The following is a 19,618-nucleotide window of genomic DNA, read 5'->3' as shown; positions in this document are numbered from 1 at the left end:
CCTCAGAGAAGCTTTAACTTACCAAAACGTAAAGCCCAAAACTCTTGTGTAATCCCTCTGATGTCGAAATAACCACCATAGATGTACATGCTGGAACGGTACACTACTGCGCTGTGACCCTTTCTGTTAACTGGAGCAATGCTCTGAAAACATTTTAGTAATGAAAAGAAAAATCACTTAAATGTTAATGCAGAGATCCTGAATTTTTATGTAGGTTTATCTCAGCACCACTTTTTAACCTCACTCAAGAAAACAGTGATATCTGCGGAAAAATCATAGCAATTTTTATACTGAAACATGGAAATTCAAAGCTTCAGATGTGAAAACTCTTCCCAAATCCAAACAGAAAGTCAATGTTTACATTTTGAGGTTTTCATTCAAACACAGAAGTGGGTTTTGTTTGCGCACTTATTCACTTTCATTCAAATGAATCTCTGATTTAGAGTGAAGAAATTAAAAACTTGTCATTTTTTGTGGAAACAAAGCACAAGCTTTGTTTATGACTGGCAATATTTCTAAATAATCTGTTTTAAGAGCATAAGCCTCTCATAGAGTGGGAACCTAGGGTTGAAGTGTTTTAAAGAACAGTAGAGGTAATAACATTACATTTTTGTTTTGCAAAAAGATAGGTAGTGTCCCCATTTTTCACACATGGATAACCCCACTTATTGACATTTCAGGGAAATACAGCATTGTACTTTATAACAACATGTCCCTGAGGGGTCTAGACTGGAACAGTTTTGGGAACACATTTTAAAGCAATCTGTTTTAATCAAGATGCATGTGGTTAACACATTTCCTGTTTCCTTACCTTAATCTCCACTGCTGTGTGCTGCCACTCAGTCCATCTTGCTGAATCTAAAGGGATTGTTTTAACAAAGTGTAGTTTATATTTGACCACAAGAGGGCACTGTTCCTTTTAAAATTGATATTTTTGTCATACTGGTGTGTTTGCCATATTGCAAGGATAAATCATAACGCTAACATGGCAGGATAATGATCTACCAAAAGGTATATTTTAATGGCCTACATTTAATTTGTCTTTTCAGATTCCAAGAAAATACTGTATTGTATTATAAACTTCCTACACCAAGGTTTGTGTGTATGTCTGTGTCACCATGGGCTACCGTGTATTATATGCAAATCTTGTTTTTTATGCTAAGGAATGAGCTTCTTGACATTAGAATGTAGACTAAATGTGCAAAAGTTCCGTTTACCTTGAGATTTGGTGGTGAATATTTTAATAAGGCGGGTGTGTGTGTGTTTGTTTGCAAAGAAAAGTCAATCTTAAACTGGTACTCTCCAGATTCCTATTTTTGCTAACGGGCAATTTAGCGCTATGACTTAGAGAAGCTTATCTCATATGATGCTTTACACTTCTATAGGTATTTTCTTCTAGCGATCTCAACATTCATTAATTCAGGCAGGTGAGTGAATATTTCCACGTTTATGTGATGGGAAACCGAGGCAGGGAGAGGCAAGAACTTGCCTAAGATCCCACAGTTAAATAAGGGGAGAAATGTAGTAAAGAGGCTTTACTGCCAGTTTTCTGCAGTAGCCACTAGCCACGCTACCTCTTGTGGGAAAAATATATTACATACTTACGTAATGTTGCATAGAACTACTAAGAGTAAATAACTGTATATTCTATTAAATAAAATACTGTAATTTCCCCATGAAAAATGTATAAAATATTATCGGTTCTATATTAATGTGCCATTAGCTTTACTAGAATTAAATCATTGATACATAAAGGTGATTACAGGTAACAGGAAAAATTTAAGAAATGCTGTTTTAATTTTTCCTTTTTCTTCACCTCAAGTAGTTTCCTACTTTGACCTCGTTAGTGCCAGTCTTTGTATATATTGCTCTCAGGGCAAAATGTTACATGCTCCCATAATAGACAAACATTTGTGAGTTTTCTTTACTATTGGACATAGTTTAGGAAAAAAAAATCCCTTCATCTCTAACCCTGCTATTTCATTGTTAAAGAATTTTAACAACAATGTACCAAGCTCTAAAAATTAGGAGTCAAATGAACATGCTGAAAACTCTGAATACAGAAATATTGCTACAAAATGTTCCCCAGGGGAAAGGAATATTGACGAAGTTTAACAGTTTTATTCTTAGGATAAAATTCTATCTGTGGTTTTGCACGTAAAACCCACAATGAAAACAAATGGTGGAAATGTGAAGGTGTGTATGTACACATACATCAGGGAATACAAATGGGCCCCTACTATTTATCATCATCTGTGAAATTACTGCGTATTTGAAAGAGCCTATTTAGCTGCTGCTTGGAAGAAACTGGTTATCTTATTCCATACCAATGTCGTACATCCAGAGTGGGATCTTCATCTGTGTAAAAGCAGAATCCACCATCCCACCAAAAATATAGAGGGTGCCCTGCAAGTACAATGATCATTTATCAGCCACAGGCAGCCAACTGTAGTACCAAAATCTAAAAATAATTTTAAAGGGACAAAGCCTCTATCCCCAATTTAAAAAAACCCCAAAATACACAGCCCATCTTAATTGGTCAACAGAAGTGCCACTAAGTTATTTAAGTGCTGTACAAGGACAGCAAAAAGTCATCCAGTGAGACTATACTAATTATTTAGCACCTTTTCCAAAATACTTTACAAACCACATACAGAAATCACCACAGGAATGCAGCCTCGTCTAGTGTGGGAAGGTGACTACTGTTTCACAACAACGAGGAGTCCTGTGGCACCTTATAGACTAACAGATATATTGGAGCATAAGCTTTAGTGGGCAGAGTCCCTCTTTGTCAGATGCATATAGTCATCTGGTTACTGTTTCACAGGACAGCACAATTACTCCTCAATGCTCAACAGTTTGTGCCAAAGAAAAACACCTATTTGGAGCAGGACTAATTTAAAGTTACCTGATAAGCCACCATTGAATGTTCTTCAAGTTCTTCTGGGCCATGTTCTGAACAATTCAGTTTTTCCCATTCATTGTTTGCTAGCAAACAAAAGGAGAATTTAAATGGATACACACAAACCACATAGAAATCAGGAGTAGGGATTCATGCTAGTTAACTGATGCTTACAGGGCCAGAATGGGGACACAAAACTGTGGGATGTTAAAAGCAACTTTTTTGTGAAGTTCATTGAGTTTCTTAGTAATGGAAATTGCAGCTTTGAATCAGCCCTTTGAAAAAATCCAGTATGTGTCTGTACTGAAACATTGCAGTAATTATCCATATGTTTAATATGTAACATGAATTAGAGTATTTTAAGGAGAGAATTATTCTTGGGTTAAAATAACTAAGGGAAAAGAAATTCCATGCTTCAATGTCTAATGACAGCAAGTATCAGAGGGGTAGCCGTGTTAGTCTGGATCTGTGACAGCAACGAATCCAAGATTTCCAAGACCAGCATCTGATGAAGTGAGTCTGTGCTCATGCTCAAAACTTTTCTGCTAGTCTATAAGGTGCCCCAGGACCCTTGGTTGCTGTTAATGACATTTGCACACCATTGCATAATTAGCTAGGTGTATTATGGGCCTTTCACCTATGTTACAACCCTTCAGTGCTGGCACTTGCGAGAGACAGAATACCAACTTCAATGGCTCGATATGACAAATTCTACCATTCCCAAACTGTGGTATGTAAACTTGAAATTCCATCAATTCACTTCACAGTATTTAAGATGGTGGCATGTGAATCATTCAAGTTTGGGAGCCAGTGGTGTACAGACAACTTATGCTACGGAGAGGTTCCAATTTCACAGTGATTCTGTACCCAGCTGCACAGGGGAGGGACAAGCTTACCTATACTGTATCGCCAGAAGTCACGTAGGCTGCTATTGCACCGACCCCCATAAAGGTACACAAACCCTCGACAGACGCTGCATGCATGTTTGAACCGATTGCAGGGAGCAGGCTTGCTCTGTGGTACAGGCTTCCACAGGCATGCTGCAGTTCTCCGTTTCATTCCTACATCTGAGTTCTTGCCAAATCCATGGTCTTCTCGACTGGGCTGCTGTACTAAGGCGATCTCCCCCAAAACGTCAGGGATTCAATTTCATCTTAGATAGTCTGTCAATGAGAGTGAAGGAGAATTTAAAATAGCGTCTGAACTTTAATGAAGATCAATGATATAAAATATTCCTGTTTTTCTTCCTGTCCTACCACACCTATCATTTACATTACATGAATGAACTTCACAGCAACACTGCTTACTTGATGAACTGGTGCAACACATTGGTTATAACAGATTTGGACTTCAGTTAAACATTTGTACACTGACTTGGACACTTGAGAAGAGGTGCTCAGAGCTACCTGTCATCTTCAGGACTTGAAGACTAGAATGGTTCAAGTTAAGGATGACTCAATGAAATAGAAAGCAGCTTTTGGAAAGTTTTATCCTCTTGGTAGACATGTTCCAAGACTTCCATTGTTATCAGTGGAGGAAGAAAAGGTCTGATGACAAAGGATGTTAAGAATGGGTAGTCAAGGCCCCTTTAAATACAGAATTGTCTCCTTGTTAAGTAGTTGTAGGAAGGAGACATCTGCTTGGTTGAGAATTAAGACAGTAGAATGCATGGGAGAAGGCACGTAGGGGCATGGTAAAACTCTTATGTGGATAATTTTTGGACTTTTCATTCCAGGCATGCTGGGGGAGAGGTCAGAGGAGGCATCCACCACCACATAGCTGAGGGTGGGGGCCAAAGTCTTGCATCTCAAGCCAAAAGGCTTTGAAGCTCGATCCTGGAGCCCAATACCTTGCACCTGGGGGATGCAGTTCAGCACTGCACAGCAGAAAAGGCAGCGGGGTAATGAGAAGTGGGGTAGATGGTGAGTCCAGGACTGAAGCCAGCATGGCAGAAGCTCAAGGCTGGAGGAGGTAGTGGGAGCCAAGGCAAGGGGGACGAGTGGTGAGATTGGGGACAGAACCTGAAGTCCCATGGCTGGAATCCACTGCCCAGCAGCCTGTCACTCCTCACCCTCGACCTGAACCCTGACCCCATGTGCCCTTAGAAAGTAGGGAACTCACTGGCTGCCTCTTCCTTCAGCATTTGTCTCCAAAGGGGGACAGAGCTGCTGATTTGCCCCCTCAAAATCACTTCCCAGGTGGCTGCGCCCACAAGAAAATCCACTGGTGTCTGCATTTGACAAATGCTGCTTTAGTGAATCAATGCATGGTTAATTTTTTGAGCCCGCCCACCATAGCCTCAAACTATTCAGGTGTAGTAGTATCATTCAGGGTCATTTTAGCAATAGGATTTATCCTTTGTATCTTCCTGGCTGCAGAACTAACTGAGGCAACCAGTTTTGCTTCTCAGACAGTGTAACCAAACAGGTAGGCATGTTATCAGCCACAATCATGCTAGAAGCTGCAGAGAAATCTCCATAACAAGCAACGTGAAAACATAAAATCGGAAATATTTATAAAATGGCAAAAGGCAATCTACGTTAAATGCTCCTTTCAGTCAGCGTAGGGATCAACCTGGCAAGATATTTATCTAAATGACCTCACATTGCAAGAATTTCTTCTTCAGATTTCACTGTTCTCTAAAATCAGGGTGAGTCATCTCTTTAACTGGAATAAGGCTTTTGAGGATCTGCTTTAAAAAAAAAAAAATCTTCGCACCAAGGCATCTTCTGTTAATATCAGCCCTTATGTCCCACTATTATCATACACAGAATTGAATTTCATCCATGCAACAAGCAGGTCACAAGGACACAATATAAACAGCAAAACACTGCTACACAATTTTCTTTGATTAGAATCTCCACTCCAGAAAAAGGATTTGATCCCTGAAGAAAAGCCAACTGAGTTTGCTCTGGGCCAAGCTGGCATTTGGCAAGCACAATACTTGCTGCTAGTCTTAGATTCTAAAGGGTCCATTTTTTCAGACCTGTGCTTTGGTATTTCCACCATGCTTAGTTACACAGTGTAAATGCATTCGCCTGAAGTTCAGGATCTAAAACCATTTTAACTCAATGAGGTTCTGCACAGGCACAAAGGTGTGTTCCCATAGTTTAGATTACAGGATTGGAGAGCTGCCATTCCAAAAACTACAAAGTAACTTGGACAGCCATGAACTTGCCATTTGTGCTCTTATGTTGTTAGGGAAGAAAACTAGTGCTGCACTACATTCAGTGTTTAATAAGTTCTTTAACACACAGAAAAATCCTAATCACAGAAGGATTCTGTAAAATTTACTATGTTCATAAACATGCTGACTGTATAATAGAGGTCCAGAATGATGTAGTTTCATACTCCCATGTGTTTTCTTAGAGCCTCCTATAATAAATCTACCCTCTTTATGCCACTATCCCTCGTTCGGAGGGTCTCACACACATAGCAATTCATCATTTTTTTCAAGCATTAGGTTCCCTGTTCACTGCCAAACCCAATTAAAAATGACTGTCCTGCTTTTAAAAATAGCTTCCATGGCTTTATTCCAAGCAACCTCATAGCCTTTACTTGTGGTCTACAACTTTCTGCTCCTTCCCTCTATTTATTAAGCACTATCTTTCTCTTTGCCCCCTTCAAATGCTCACTCTGGTGTTGGTACAATAGCCTTCTTCCCTGAAGCTCCTGTTACCTGTAATCACCTTCCTGTGTGTCTGCAGCTGAGATCCACTGTCCATCTGTACATTTCAAGTAAAAAAAAAAAAAAAAAAAGTCCTTCCTCCTTTAGTCATACTCAGGCTCCCTCTCTCCCCCACCTTATGACTGATCTCTCTTCATAGCTTCATCAGTTACAAACTATATCCTGAACTATTTTATGGATGTAAGAAATCTGGTGCATAAAATGAAGCTATATTGCACCACATGAAGTGTGATCTAGTTCTGTGGATTACCACGGGTCATGATCAGGTTATAACATAGGCACTGTTTGGAATAAAAAATTAATTTCAGCTTTTTTTTTAAAAAATATTCTATTTGCAACCGAAACAAAAGTAACTGCAGTGTAGTTTAATGGCCTGAAGTCTGGTACTAGTGTGCTTACTGCAGGGGTTCGCAATTTTGACATCTACGGACCTTCAAAGAATCACAGAACACTAGAATTGGAAGGGACCTCAAGAGGTCATTGAGTCCAGTTCCCTATTCTCTTGGCAGGACCAAACACCATCTAGATCATCCCCGATAGGTGTCTGTGTAACCTGCACTTAAATATCTCCACTGATGGAGATTCTACAACCTCCTTCAGTAACTTATTCCAGTGTTTAACCACCCTGATAGTTAGGAAGTTTTTCTTCATGTCTAATCTAAACCTCCCTTGCTGCAGTTTAAGCCCATTGCTCCTTGTCCTACCCTCAAAGGCCAAGGAGAACAAGTTTTCTCCCCCATCCTTGTAACCCACTTTGAGGTACTTCAAAAGTGCTATCATGTCCCCTCTAAATCTTCTCTTTTCTAAACTAAGCAAGCCCAGTTCTTTCAGTCCTCCCTCATACTCATGTTCTCTAGACCTTTAATCATTCTTGTTGCTTTTCTCTGGACCTTTTCCAATTTCTCCACATCCTTCTTGAAATGCAGTGCCCAGAACTGGCCCCAATACTCCAATTAAGGCCTAATGAGTGCTGAGCAGCGTGGAATAATGACTTCTCTCATCTTGCTCACAACACTCCTGTTAATACATCCCAGAATCATGTTTGAATTTTTGGACAACAGCATCACACTGTTGACTCACATTTAGCTTGTTGTCCTCTATGACCTCCAAGTCCCTTTCCGCAGTACTCCTTCCTAGACAGTCACTTTCCATTCTATATGTACGAAGCTGATAGTTTCTTCCTAAGTGGAGTACTTTGAATTTGTCCTATTAAACTGCATCCTGTTTACCTCAGACCATGTATCCAGTTTGTCCAGATCATTCTGAATTATGAGCCTATCCTTCAAAGCACTTGCAACCCCTCCCCGCTTGGTATCATCTGCGAACTTAATAACCATACTCTCTATTCCAATATCTGAATTGTTGATGAAGATATTGAATAGAACTAGTATCAAAACAGATTTCTGCAAAATCCCACTTGTTAATGCCCTTCCAGCATGACTGTGCATCATTAATAACTACTCTCTGAGAACAGCTATCCAGCCAGTTATGCACCCACCTTATAGTGGCCCCATCTAAGTTGTATTTGTTTAGTTTATTGATAAGAAGATAATGCGAGGTAATGCCAAATGCCTCACTGAAGTCTAGGTATGCCACATCCACTGCCTCTCCCTTATCCACAAGACCTGTTATCCTGTCCAAAAAAAAAAAAACAAACAGATTGGTCTCGCATGATTTGTTCGTTCAAATCCATGCTGGCTGTTACCTATCACCTTATTTTCATCCAGAAGTTTGCAGATGAATTCCTTAATTATATCCTCCATTATCTTTCCCAGCTGGTCTGTAGTTTCTTGGATTGTTCTTTTGTCCCTTTTTATAGACAGGCACTATGTTTGCCCTCTTCCACTTTTCTGGAATCTTTATAAAAGAGCTGTATTTCTTCCACATATTAGTGCAAACATTCAGAAAGAAAAATGTCCCTGGACCTATGTGAATTATGGATCAAATCCTTCTCGCCTTGAGTCCTGTTGTCTTCACTGGACAAAAGAAACCTTACTGAAGCAGTAAGCTTGTCTCGCCAGACTAACACTCAACGAACAGAAGATGTCATGGCAGACAAAGAACTATGATTTTGATTTTTTCCCCCCAAAAAACAGTGACTTTGGATGGAAGCAATGACATTACTGACAATGCTTAACTGCTAATTTTCATTTGTGGAATAAATGAGGAATTTCAGATCACTGAGGGGCTTTGCGTTATGCTAAACATTAAATGGGAAAACTACAGGTGAAGACTTGTTTAGAGATTTGCTAACACTGTTATGGAATTCTGACTGTCTTGGAATCATCTTACTCATCTCATCCCAAGCTCCCATCCGCACCCAACGTCCGTCCCCGACCCCACACTTCCTCCATTAATATCCTGGGAGAGTGCAGCTTGACTATTTTCCAAGTTCTTGGAATGCCCCCCACATCAGAAATTATTGTCAAGCCTGGATCTAACTGCAAGTTAGACAGCAGAGAATGTGTGCAATGAGGAACTTTTACCTAGACAATACAAAGTGTTCACCACAGAACTAAATACACACACAAAATAATGGTGCCCCACCGGTATTTCATAATAGAAAAATTAAGAAACAATTTCAGGAAATACAGGGGGAAAATAATTTCAGGAAACATATTATATGATCATTAAATAGCTATTTGTATATTTACTAGAAGATGACTTTTCAAGCAGATGAGAGGCTCAGATTTCCTGTAATAAAGTATTAATTGAAATGTACAACCTGTTTTCCCAGCACTGGTCTTTTGATTCATTTTCCTCTGCTTTGAATATGCTGTTTAGAAAAGTTTCAATTGTAAGAGAACCAAGAACTTTAGAATGGTATCAATTTCTCATCCCAACATGTATGCTTCATTGGCAGACACAAGAAAATTTCTGCTGAAGTTTTTTGCACTTATTCCTTAAAATGCCAAGGGCTATTATTTTAGTAAACCAGCAATTAAAAAAAAAAATCTTACCCTGACAGACAAGGGCTGTATTTAAAAGTGGTCCTTGTTTCCTTTGACCCTAAAGCTGCATTATGTGTATCCCTGCAATAGTGTCTACAGCTGCAGTCACTTATGTATGGATGTGAATGACATTTACTCATACAAATAATCCCAACAACTTCAGTGGACATCTCTTACAAGTTGAATCTCTCTAATCAGGAACTTTCTTGGCTGGCACCACCCACAATCCAGCATGAATTTAGTTACCTGGATGACAGCTTATCATGGGTGTGGCCAAATTCTCTGTAGTCCCATAAAGTTTGTTTACAGCTACTAGCCCTGCCTCTCAGTGCTCTGTGCTGCTATTTAGCTGTAATTTACTCCCAAATGTCTTCTAAGAGCCCAGTAAGGGGTGGAGATGTTGGTAATGTGCTAGACAATACTGACCTCCCATTGTCCAACAAGTTCTCATTTGGCACCGGTGAGATCTCAAGGGTTCCACACTAAAGAGGTTCAACCAGCATAAAGTTGGTGATGTGCATGTGTTTATAGGATCTGACAAACTACCAGACGTAAGCAAAGTGAAAGAAAGGATAGTCTTGTAATGAAGACACTAAACAGACTCAGAACACGGGTTCAATCGCAGGCTTTGTCACAGTCGTCCTGTGTATTTTGGGTTATGTCACTTGATTTCCTTCAGTTCCTCACCTGTAAAATGGCAATAACATTTCCCTTCTCTCCTCTGTCTTTTGTAAGCTTAAAGGGGGAAAAACTATTAGCTAATGTATATGGGGCCCTTGGATGATAAAGATATAAAAGGAGCGATCAGGGAAGACAGTGCCATTGCGGAGCAATTAAATGATTTCTTTGCTTCAGTCTTCACGGCTGAGGATGTTACAGAGGTTCCTAAATCTGAGCCAGCCCTTTTAGGTGACAAATCTGAGGAACTCACTCAGATTGAAGTGACATTAGAGGAGGTTTTGGAATTAATTGATAAGCTAAATAGTAACAAGTCTCCAGGACCGGACGGCATTCACCCAAGGGTTCTGAAAGAACTCAAATGTGAAATTGCGGAGTTATTAACAGTGGCTTGTAACCTATCCTTTAAATCCACTTTGGTACCAAATGACTGGAAGACGGCCAATATAACACCAATATTTAAAAAAGGCTCTAGAGGAGATCCTGGCAATTATAGACCGATAAGTTTAACATCAGTACCAGGCAAATTAGTAGAAACACTAGTAAAGAGTAAAATTGCAAGGCACATAGAAGAGCACAAATTGTTGGGCAAAAGTCAGCATGGTTTCTGCAGAGGGAAGTCGTGTCTAACTAATCTACTAGAATTCTTTGAAGGGGTTAATAAACATGCGGACAAGGGGCACCCAGTGGACATAATATACCTAGATTTCCAGAAGGCCTTTGACATGGTCCCACACCAAAGGCTTTTATGTAAATTAGGTGGTCATGGGATAGGAGGAAAGGTCCTTTCATGGATCGGGAATTGGTTAAAAGACAGAAAACAAAGGGTGGGAATAAATGGTAAATTTTCACAATGGAGGAGGGTAACTAGTGGTGTTCCCCAGGGGTCAGTCCTGGGACCGATCCTGTTCAACTTGTTCATCAATGATCTAGAAAATGGTGTAAGCAGTGAGGTGGCAAAGTTTGCAGATGACACCAAGTTGTTCAGGACAGTCAAAAGCAAAAGGGATTGTGAAGAACTACAAAAAGATCTCAGCAAACTGAGTGATTGGGCAGCAAAATGGCAAATGAAATTTAATGTGGGTAAGTGTAAGGTAATGCATGTTGGAAAAAATAACCCAAATTACACGTACTACATGATGGGGTCAAATTTAGCTACGACAGATCAGGAAAGGGATCTTGGAGTTATAGTGGATAGTTCTCTGAAGACATCCATGCAGTGTGCAGCGGCAGTTAGTAAGGCAAATAGGATGTTAGGAATTATTAAAAAAGGGATCGATAATAAGACAAAAGAGATCATACTTCCCCTATATAAAACTATGGTACGCCCACATCTCGAGTACTGCGTGCAGATGTGGTCTCCTCACCTCAAAAAAGATATATTGGCATTAGAAAAGGTTCAGAAAAGGGCGACTAAGATGATTAGGGGCTTGGAAAGGGTCCCATATGGGGAGAGGCTAGAGAGACTGGGACTTTTCAGTTTGGAAAAAAGGCGATTGAGGGGCGATATGATAGAGGTATATAAAATCATGAATGGTGTGGAGAAAGTGAATATAGAAAAATTATTTACCTTTTCCCATAATACAAGAACTAGGGGACACCAAATGAAATTGATGGGTAGTAGGTTCAAAACTAATAAAAGGAAATTTTTCTTCACACAGCGCACAGTCAACCTGTGGAACTCCTTGCCCGAGGAGGCTGTGAAGGCCAGGACTCTATTAGGGTTTAAAAAAGAGCTTGATAAATTTTTGCAGGTTAGGTCCATAAATGGCTATTAGCCAGGGATAAAGTATGGTGCCCCAGCCTTCATAACAAGGGCAGGAGATGGATGGCAGGAGATAAATCACTTGATCATTGTCTTCTGTTCTCCTTCTCTGGGGCACCTGGCATTGGCCACCGTCGGCAGATGGGATGCTGGGCTCGATGGACCTTTGGTCTGACCCAGTATGACCATTCTTATGTTCTTAATACACTCTGCCCCTTTCTCAGTTGGAGCTTCTTGCCATTACTGCCAATTCTGATAATCTCAGCTGGTTTTGACCCTTGTGATGACAAACGTACTTTCTACTGTAAGAAAACCTTAAGAAGCTACTTTGGTTTACACAGATTAGGTAGCTTGACATCTGGAAAGCTCATGTTGACTGTTTTCTAGCAGGGAAATACTAAACTTTTCTTGCATTACGAATGGAAATGCTGTAACCACTGATTTTCCACAGTGTAGGACTGGGTGGCTTGCCCCTTTAAAAGACTGAGGAAGTGGGTCTGTCCCATGAAAGTTCATCAGGGAACAAAACATTTTGTCAGTCTTTAAGTGGTACATGTCTGCTGTTTTGTTTTGTTGGCATACAGACTAAAGACTCTTACCTCTCTGTTACCTTTAAAAGACTGCAGGTCTAGAATCAGCCAGCTGTTGCCAATTACACTTGCCTGTCACACCTGTGATGAAGGGAGGGGTTTAATTGGTAGAACCAGCTGAGTACTTAGGAGCTTATTTCCCACTGAAGAGCAACAGAAAGAAAGCTACAAAGTGGGAAATACTCAAGGCATCTAACCACCCCTAAGGAGTGGGAGTGAAATACTGTAAAAATTGCCACGCATGAACAAGAACACAATAGCAAAATCTGACTCTTCAGGAAAATGTTTTCAGCCAGGTAAGGCCGAAAAGAGCAATGCTCCCTCTATTTTTTCCCATCCATGTGCAGACTGAATTTTGTTATGTCCAATGGGGTATGTGCAAATGTGCACCACCAGTAGAAACACATGCTGCTGGTTTTGGGTGCTCTGCTAATCTGCTGGCAGTATTTGACTCTCCCCTGGGTGGCTCCCCAAGCACACAGCTTGCAGGAATACTGCATATGCATGTGGTTTTGAGAGGGATTCTGGGAACTTTCTTTTGAGAACTATTTTATCTTATTACAGCCAGATCTCGGATGGGGTGCTGATGAATCAGACATAAGTTTGTGGTGATAATCTGAGTTAAGGGGCTGTGAGTTAAGACAAGTGAAACAGAGTCATAGGGCCTGCTAAGCAATCTCAGACCACGACAGGGCAGTCAGTTGGTTCACATGTGGTCTGGCAAATTGAAAAGATGGGGGACTCATGTTTTTAGAGCATTAATACATGGAATAAGTTATTGCAATCTGCATCAGTCATCCCTTTATTACATCACATTTTCACAAGCATAATAACTGGGCCCCACCAACCCCACACTAACCAAGCAGTTCAGATCTCTGTGCAACAAGGAAGGGCTCTGGTGCCCCCCCCTACAAACTGGCTCTCTCATGCTCTCCCCCAAAACATATCCTGAAGGCAGGGGATCTAGTTCCATACTCCCAAGTCAAAGACCCAGTTACCCATGAGTAACTTTTTGCATCCCACAGGCAGTTCTGGCCAAGTGAAGGTGCAGGCAGGAACACTGCAGGTCAATTCCACCCCATGGACACCAGCCCTGCCCCAGAGTGAGCGCCCCTCCCCTGACTCGTACACGGAATACAGGACAGGGAAACGTTTATAAAGAGGGATGAAGGGAGAAAAGTGGGGAGGGGTAATACGGCAGGAGCAGTAAAACAGTTAAGTTCAAAACAAGGCCACAGAGGCCCAGCGCTACCGCAGTCAGAAAGGGCTTTGGGTGCTCCTGGTTGTCTTCCACACCAGTAAACCGCAAACCCCTCGGGTGCCCTCTCCTGCGGCTCTCTGAACGTCACACACAGCAAGCAGCTCGCTACTCAAACACGCTTCAGCCTCCCTCCTTATCCCCAGTGCAAGACCACAAGGCCCCGGACTCACAGCTCTAGGCCGCAGGGATCCTGGGTCGAGCTCTGGTCTGTCCTTTTGAAGCGATTTCCCCCTGGCCCAGTGCTACTCCCTGCCTCCAGGCGCTGGGCAGGGCCTGCTTGCAGCAGCCTTGCTCTCTGGAGCTTCAGACACACACACTTCCTGCTCGTGGAAAAAAAATCAGCATTTCCCCCCTCAGGCCAAAGATTTAAAGGGGCCCTGCTCTCTCCACCCCAATGGTTGGTGGTGGAGCTCTCCCCCCCAGCACACAAACTGGAGTCTCAATCTCTGACCATCTTACACAGCACAAGACCTTGGTGTGCCCACAAAAGCACGCTGGACGGATGAGGCACAGAGAAAATCCCCCTTTCAATCTGCACATCCACCCAAGGGCCGGGAAAGACCTGGCCCTGAGCAGACCTACTGAAGCAGGGATGGCCATGGACAGAGCCTCTTCTCAAAAACACTTGGAGGCCAGTTGGGGACTAGGTTAGGAACAAACTCCACAGAATGGTAGTGGGTGGGGGAAGCAAAGTACCTGCCCAACCCATCCAATGGGGGCAAAGAAAGGGCAGGACAAAGCCGCCGCCGCCTCCTCCACCCATAGCTGCGGAAAGAGGGGGCCAAAATTCCCCCACATACCCAGCAGAGGGGACAGACCCCTCTTCTCTCACACAAGGTGACTTCCAACCCCTCTAACAGTTCTGGAACCCCTGACTCAGGGGCATTGTGCACCCGCTGCTCCAGGCACCACTCACTCCCCGCTGGAAGGGTTTGCCGGACACAGCAGTAAGTGTGGGAATTGCAGGGGCAGTGCTATGTTAGGGATCTGCACCGTCCTTCACACCGAGAAGAAAAATAAGGAATGTTTAATAGGTGTGGATTACAGCTAAAGCAATAGGGAAACTTGCTGCTTGCCTAAAAGGCTGCTACCTTATGCTTGTTATTCTAAAATGCACCTTAGAATTAAGTAGGGCAGTGCCTTTGTGTGATTCTCTTTTATTGAGATGCAACCTATGGCCCTTTGCTCTGACTAACAGAGTTCCAGCCAGGTTTAGCCCATTCCTGCAGGGAAAATATAGCGTAATCCAGACTTATCTGCCATCTTGAATCCCAGCAGTTTTCCGTAATTTTACAGAAGTCAATGGAACAGAGACAAGGAAAACAGCGTAAAGAAGCAGTTATAAACTGAAGGCCAAATGTCTTCAGCAAGTGTACTACTACCTCACTGAATCAGAAACAGTGTGTGAGCCTAACAGCTAGCCAATGTAAAGGTTTTCTTTTCTTTTTTCTTTGAAGTTCTGTACAGTCTCAATTACATAGCTGCTGAAACAATCTGTTATGCAACACAGTTAAATGTTATTTGTCAATATAATATAGAAAAGCCTGGTTATCTGTCTTTTGGATAACTGGCACATTTAGTCAATCATCTCTGCTCCAAAGCAGCTCCTGAAAAAATATTAACTCTTTACTACTGCTTCCCACAAAAGCCCCTGAGCTACAGGAGAACATGTGCATGTCACGTGGGGCAGCATTCTACCCAAGTACTACTTAAGGGCTTAATCCAACCAACTCTGTATCTACAACAGCTCACCCAAGTACGGATTTGCAGCACTGGGGTTTTCTTAGGCAGATGTACAGTAAACTCTGTTTTATCCGCTATTTATATAACTGGAACTCTCAAATAACTTGCACAAACATGAGAGCTTTCGAGCAACGCTGCCCCTCGGGGGAGGGGGACAGCTATCTCAGAGCTTACCCTGCCTTTCTCCAAGCTTCCAGTGGGGCTCCCAGACTTGTAGCTTCTGGGGTTCCCCTGGCCAGGTCCCCAGGGCAGAGGTCCACCCCCAGCTGGATCCCAGCCACAGGGCTGCTGAGATTCTCCTGGCTCTGGGGCAGGAGCTGCTGGCAGGAGTCAATGCCCTGCTGGCTTCCAGGGTTGTCCCCGCCTCGGGGTTGCCAGGATTCCTCTAGCCCTAGTCGGGCCCCAGGGGCAGGAACTACCAGTGGAGCTCCGCATCCTGGCCAGCTCTCAGACCCAGAGCTGCCCCGCATCCCGGCAGAGCTCTGTGCCCCACTGGAATTCCCCTAGCCCCGGAGCTGCTGGAGTTCCCCTGGCCCCAGCAATCTCCCCAGGGCAAGAGCTGCTGCCAGAGCTCCACACGCCAGCTTGCTCCCAGCTGCAGGGCTGGTTGGCGGGGTGCCCTGCTCCCCACAGGGGATCCCACAGCTGATCTTGATTACCTGGACTATTTGAACATCCGGCAGCCTCCCAGTCCCGGGGTTGCTAGATATGCAAGAGTTTACTGTAATGTAGTTTATTATAATTCTTCTGATCAAGCATAAATTGCCACTGTCTTTGGGTTGCATGAGCATAACTTGTACCTGACCCCCACCCCCATTAGTAATGTCTGTGTTGATTTAAAAGATTTATAATGTTTTTTTTTCTTACTGTAATATGCCTCGTCACAGGAAATCAGCAATCTATTGTACTGACCACATTATACTGGTATATCAAAGTGATTATACAGTACAATACTTTGGTCAGAATGCACTAGTTTTAGGCCAGAAAAATTAAAACCATTTTTCAATGTTGAAAGGACATTCTTTCATTAAAAAAACAAACAAACAAACCTTCCCCAACATTTTAGAGATGTTTGGATGAGGGAGTTTGGTTTGGATCCAATTCTAGTTAAAATACCATGAAACAATTTTAGTGGACAGTAGGGTCTCGACATTCACGAGTGCCACATTCGCAAATTCAATTATTTGCAAGTGGCCTTGCTTCCCCGAGGCCCTGTGGCAGGAGTGCCCGCGCTGCCGCTTCCCAGGTCTTTGAGCCTGCCCAACCCCCCACATTCACAAAAATCAACATTGGCGAGGGATTTGAACACAGAATCCTCGCAAATGTTGAAACCCTACTGTAACTTGGTGCATAACTTGGCATCCTCTAGAATACAGGAAAATATGATGCTGAGAAATCTGGGGCCCTGCAAGTCATGACAAACATACGACGACTCAAACACAAGTGGCTTAAATTCCTCTGTAAGGTTATGATCCTGCTCCCACTGAAGTCTGGCAAAAATTCAGTCATTCTGAAGCCAGTAGCAGCAGGGTGGGATCCTTTTTTCCCCTGGGTTCTAAACTGATTTAGTATTAGTGCAGAAAATAAAATGGGTTTTGCATTGATATAAAAACTCCCCTCACCAGCTTTTTCTAGCTACTGAGGCTCTACTGCAGAAGCTGCTTGTCTCTGGGAGGCAACTCTCTGTCCTACACGGATTATCTGCAGCTCTGACCTCAGAACCTCAGGTAATTGAATTTCAGTTCAGAAGTAAGATGAATGTGGAACACTACGAGGAACACTGCACAAAATAATTTAATCAGGGTGCAAACCAGTCAAACAAATCCATGAATCATTTTAATACTCCTGTACTGCAAGAGATGCCGATAACTACAATGGAAAGCATTCCAAAGTGGTGAGAAAAATTCAAGTGGATCATTACTTTCCACAGCAAATAAGTGGCTATGACCAAAATTGGTCTGAAGCTAAGCAAACTTACTTTAATGGACCAAATTCACATCCATGGGGAAACTACACTGACTCCAATGGAGTTCCACCAGGGAGGAAATAGAACTGATGGGTGTTATTGGTACTCAATATAAGTTTGCAAATTGTGAAGCTGGGCATCTAAATTGGTGCTGAGTGCCATTCTTTGTCAGAACTAAGCATTCACACACAGGTGCAGAAGAAAAATTTGCACCTGCGGTCCTAGATTATTTTCAAAATCTAGGTCAATGTTTTTAACAGGGAAGACTGGGTAGTTAAAACAAACTCAAGCTCTTCTCTTGCCCTCCTAAACTGTCAGCTGTTTAGAAGGAAACTTGCACTAACTTTTTTGGGATGCCCACATTTTTACATAAATATTTCTACAGGGTTGATTTGTGGCCGGAGCCAGAATCAGAACGATCAGGAATCTCCTACCCAAGCTTTTCTTGTGGGACTTTAGGCAGGGAGCTGGACTAGATGACCTCCTAAGGTCCCTTCCTGCCCTAGGAGTCTATGATTCTATGACTTCCAGCCCAGTTTTGTGGACCAAATAAATTCAGATTATTCTCAGAACAGCATTTTCTACATCACCCTATTGCTACTGAGAACTCCCCTGGGAAGACTTCTGTAATGCACATTTTGGAATAGTTGCTGGACGGCACAACTTTGCCATAGAGCATACAACGGTATGTGATATTTGGCAGTAAGTATAAAGGTCCTTTAAGGTCAAAGGACCAACTTCATCTTTTGTATGCATCATACATTTGAAGTAACTTGACTGAAGGCAGTGGTGTTATTTTAGATTTGCACTGGTGTACTAAGAGCAAAATTTGAACCACATGTTAGAAAGCAGTATTTTTACCAGTAATTTTATATTGAAACAAAAGATGTGCACCTTAGATATATACAAATATATACATAGAAATTAGAGGCACAAAAGACAGAGAACATTGAATCCTGTTGATAAATGCCTATAGTTACACTGCATCTAATAATTTTATCAAGATGGAGCTGGAACTCTCAAACCTTTTTTATGTGGCTCGTGGTTTATAGTTTAGACTACTGAAGCTAAGAAATCAGTTACAGAAAGCCTTCTGCCAAGTTACACAAAAGTGTCTCCTCTACAGCTGGTTGGAAAGCAAAAACCTATTTTCACTCATTAAAAAATCCAGTTTTTGAAGCTGTTTATGCACGATCTGATTTTTTTATGGAAAACATTAATGAAGTTTTAAATTTACCAGTAAAACGTTGATAATGTTTTTGATAAATTAAAAAATGGCATGACATTTTCCACCCAAAATGTTGTTGTTTCGTTTTCTTCAAAATAAGATTTCATTGTCAAATGAGAGGCCAATTTCTGATGAAACTTTTCATTCAAAAATCGTTGACCAGATCTGACCTCTGACTCGACTCAACTTGACTTAAGCCCTTGTGCTCTGGGATGAGCATAGGTCATCTACAATTCTCCTCCGCTTCACTCTGTCTCAGGATAAAACTTCTAGCTGACCTCAGGAGTACCCCACATGTTGTCCTTCAGTCTCAGCGGACCTTCTCCACATTATCCAAGGTCCTCCTCTTTTGCATTTTCCTTGTGGGTTCCATTTGCAAGTTTGACAGACTGTGCTGGATGATGTTTTTCTGAGAGTGTGGCCTAGCCATCCCCTTCTCTCTTTCAATGTCAAGAAGTCTTGCTCTGCTCTGTTCCAAAGCATGACTACTCAACCATGCTATGGTATCTGGTTACTAGTCAAAAATATGTGACCAAGTCTTACCATTTGATACAAACGATGTACCTCAGACACCATGTGACTCAATGTTCTCTACCTTATCATGAATGTCTGCAGCTTGTGATTTGAAGACTTTTTAGTATGCCAGGTCTCGCATCCATACAATAGCACACTCTTCGCATTTGTGTTGAAGACCCGCAGTTTCATGTTTGCAGCAGAATCATGTACATAACAATTTACTGTTCATATGAAACTATTCTGATTGATACATGCTGTGCATGTACTCTATCAGTTTGAGATATGGAAGAGTGCCAGCGATGGTCTGTAGATATATTTGAAGAACAGGGA

General features: G+C 42.0%; 1 protein-coding gene across 5 annotated transcripts in view; it reads right to left on the bottom strand.

Moving 5' to 3' along the window:
* LOC142016847 (uncharacterized) overlaps positions 1-19,618 on the bottom strand; it is a 57,181-nt gene that overhangs the window by 8,046 nt on the left and 29,517 nt on the right. The window contains exons 1-7 of one of the 5 annotated variants that reach the window (XM_075001223.1): positions 14,006-14,035; positions 12,584-12,655; positions 3,799-4,065; positions 2,909-2,988; positions 2,328-2,406; positions 812-858; positions 23-143 (exon numbers count right to left, since the gene is read on the bottom strand). In XM_075001223.1, the coding sequence (XP_074857324.1) occupies positions 23-143; positions 812-858; positions 2,328-2,406; positions 2,909-2,988; positions 3,799-3,961 (490 nt within the window). In that variant the 5' untranslated portion in view covers positions 3,962-4,065; positions 12,584-12,655; positions 14,006-14,035. Of the gene's footprint in view, positions 1-22; positions 144-811; positions 859-2,327; positions 2,407-2,908; positions 2,989-3,798; positions 4,066-11,789; positions 11,851-12,583; positions 12,656-14,005; positions 14,133-19,618 lie in introns of those variants that run through there. The other 4 variants (XM_075001221.1, XM_075001224.1, XM_075001222.1 and 1 more) reach the window with 4 other exon arrangements.

The sequence above is a fragment of the Carettochelys insculpta genome, chromosome 8 (genome assembly GCF_033958435.1).
Source record: "Carettochelys insculpta isolate YL-2023 chromosome 8, ASM3395843v1, whole genome shotgun sequence".
NCBI lineage: Eukaryota > Metazoa > Chordata > Testudines > Carettochelyidae > Carettochelys > Carettochelys insculpta.
This window is presented reverse-complemented; position numbering and strand designations above follow the sequence as displayed.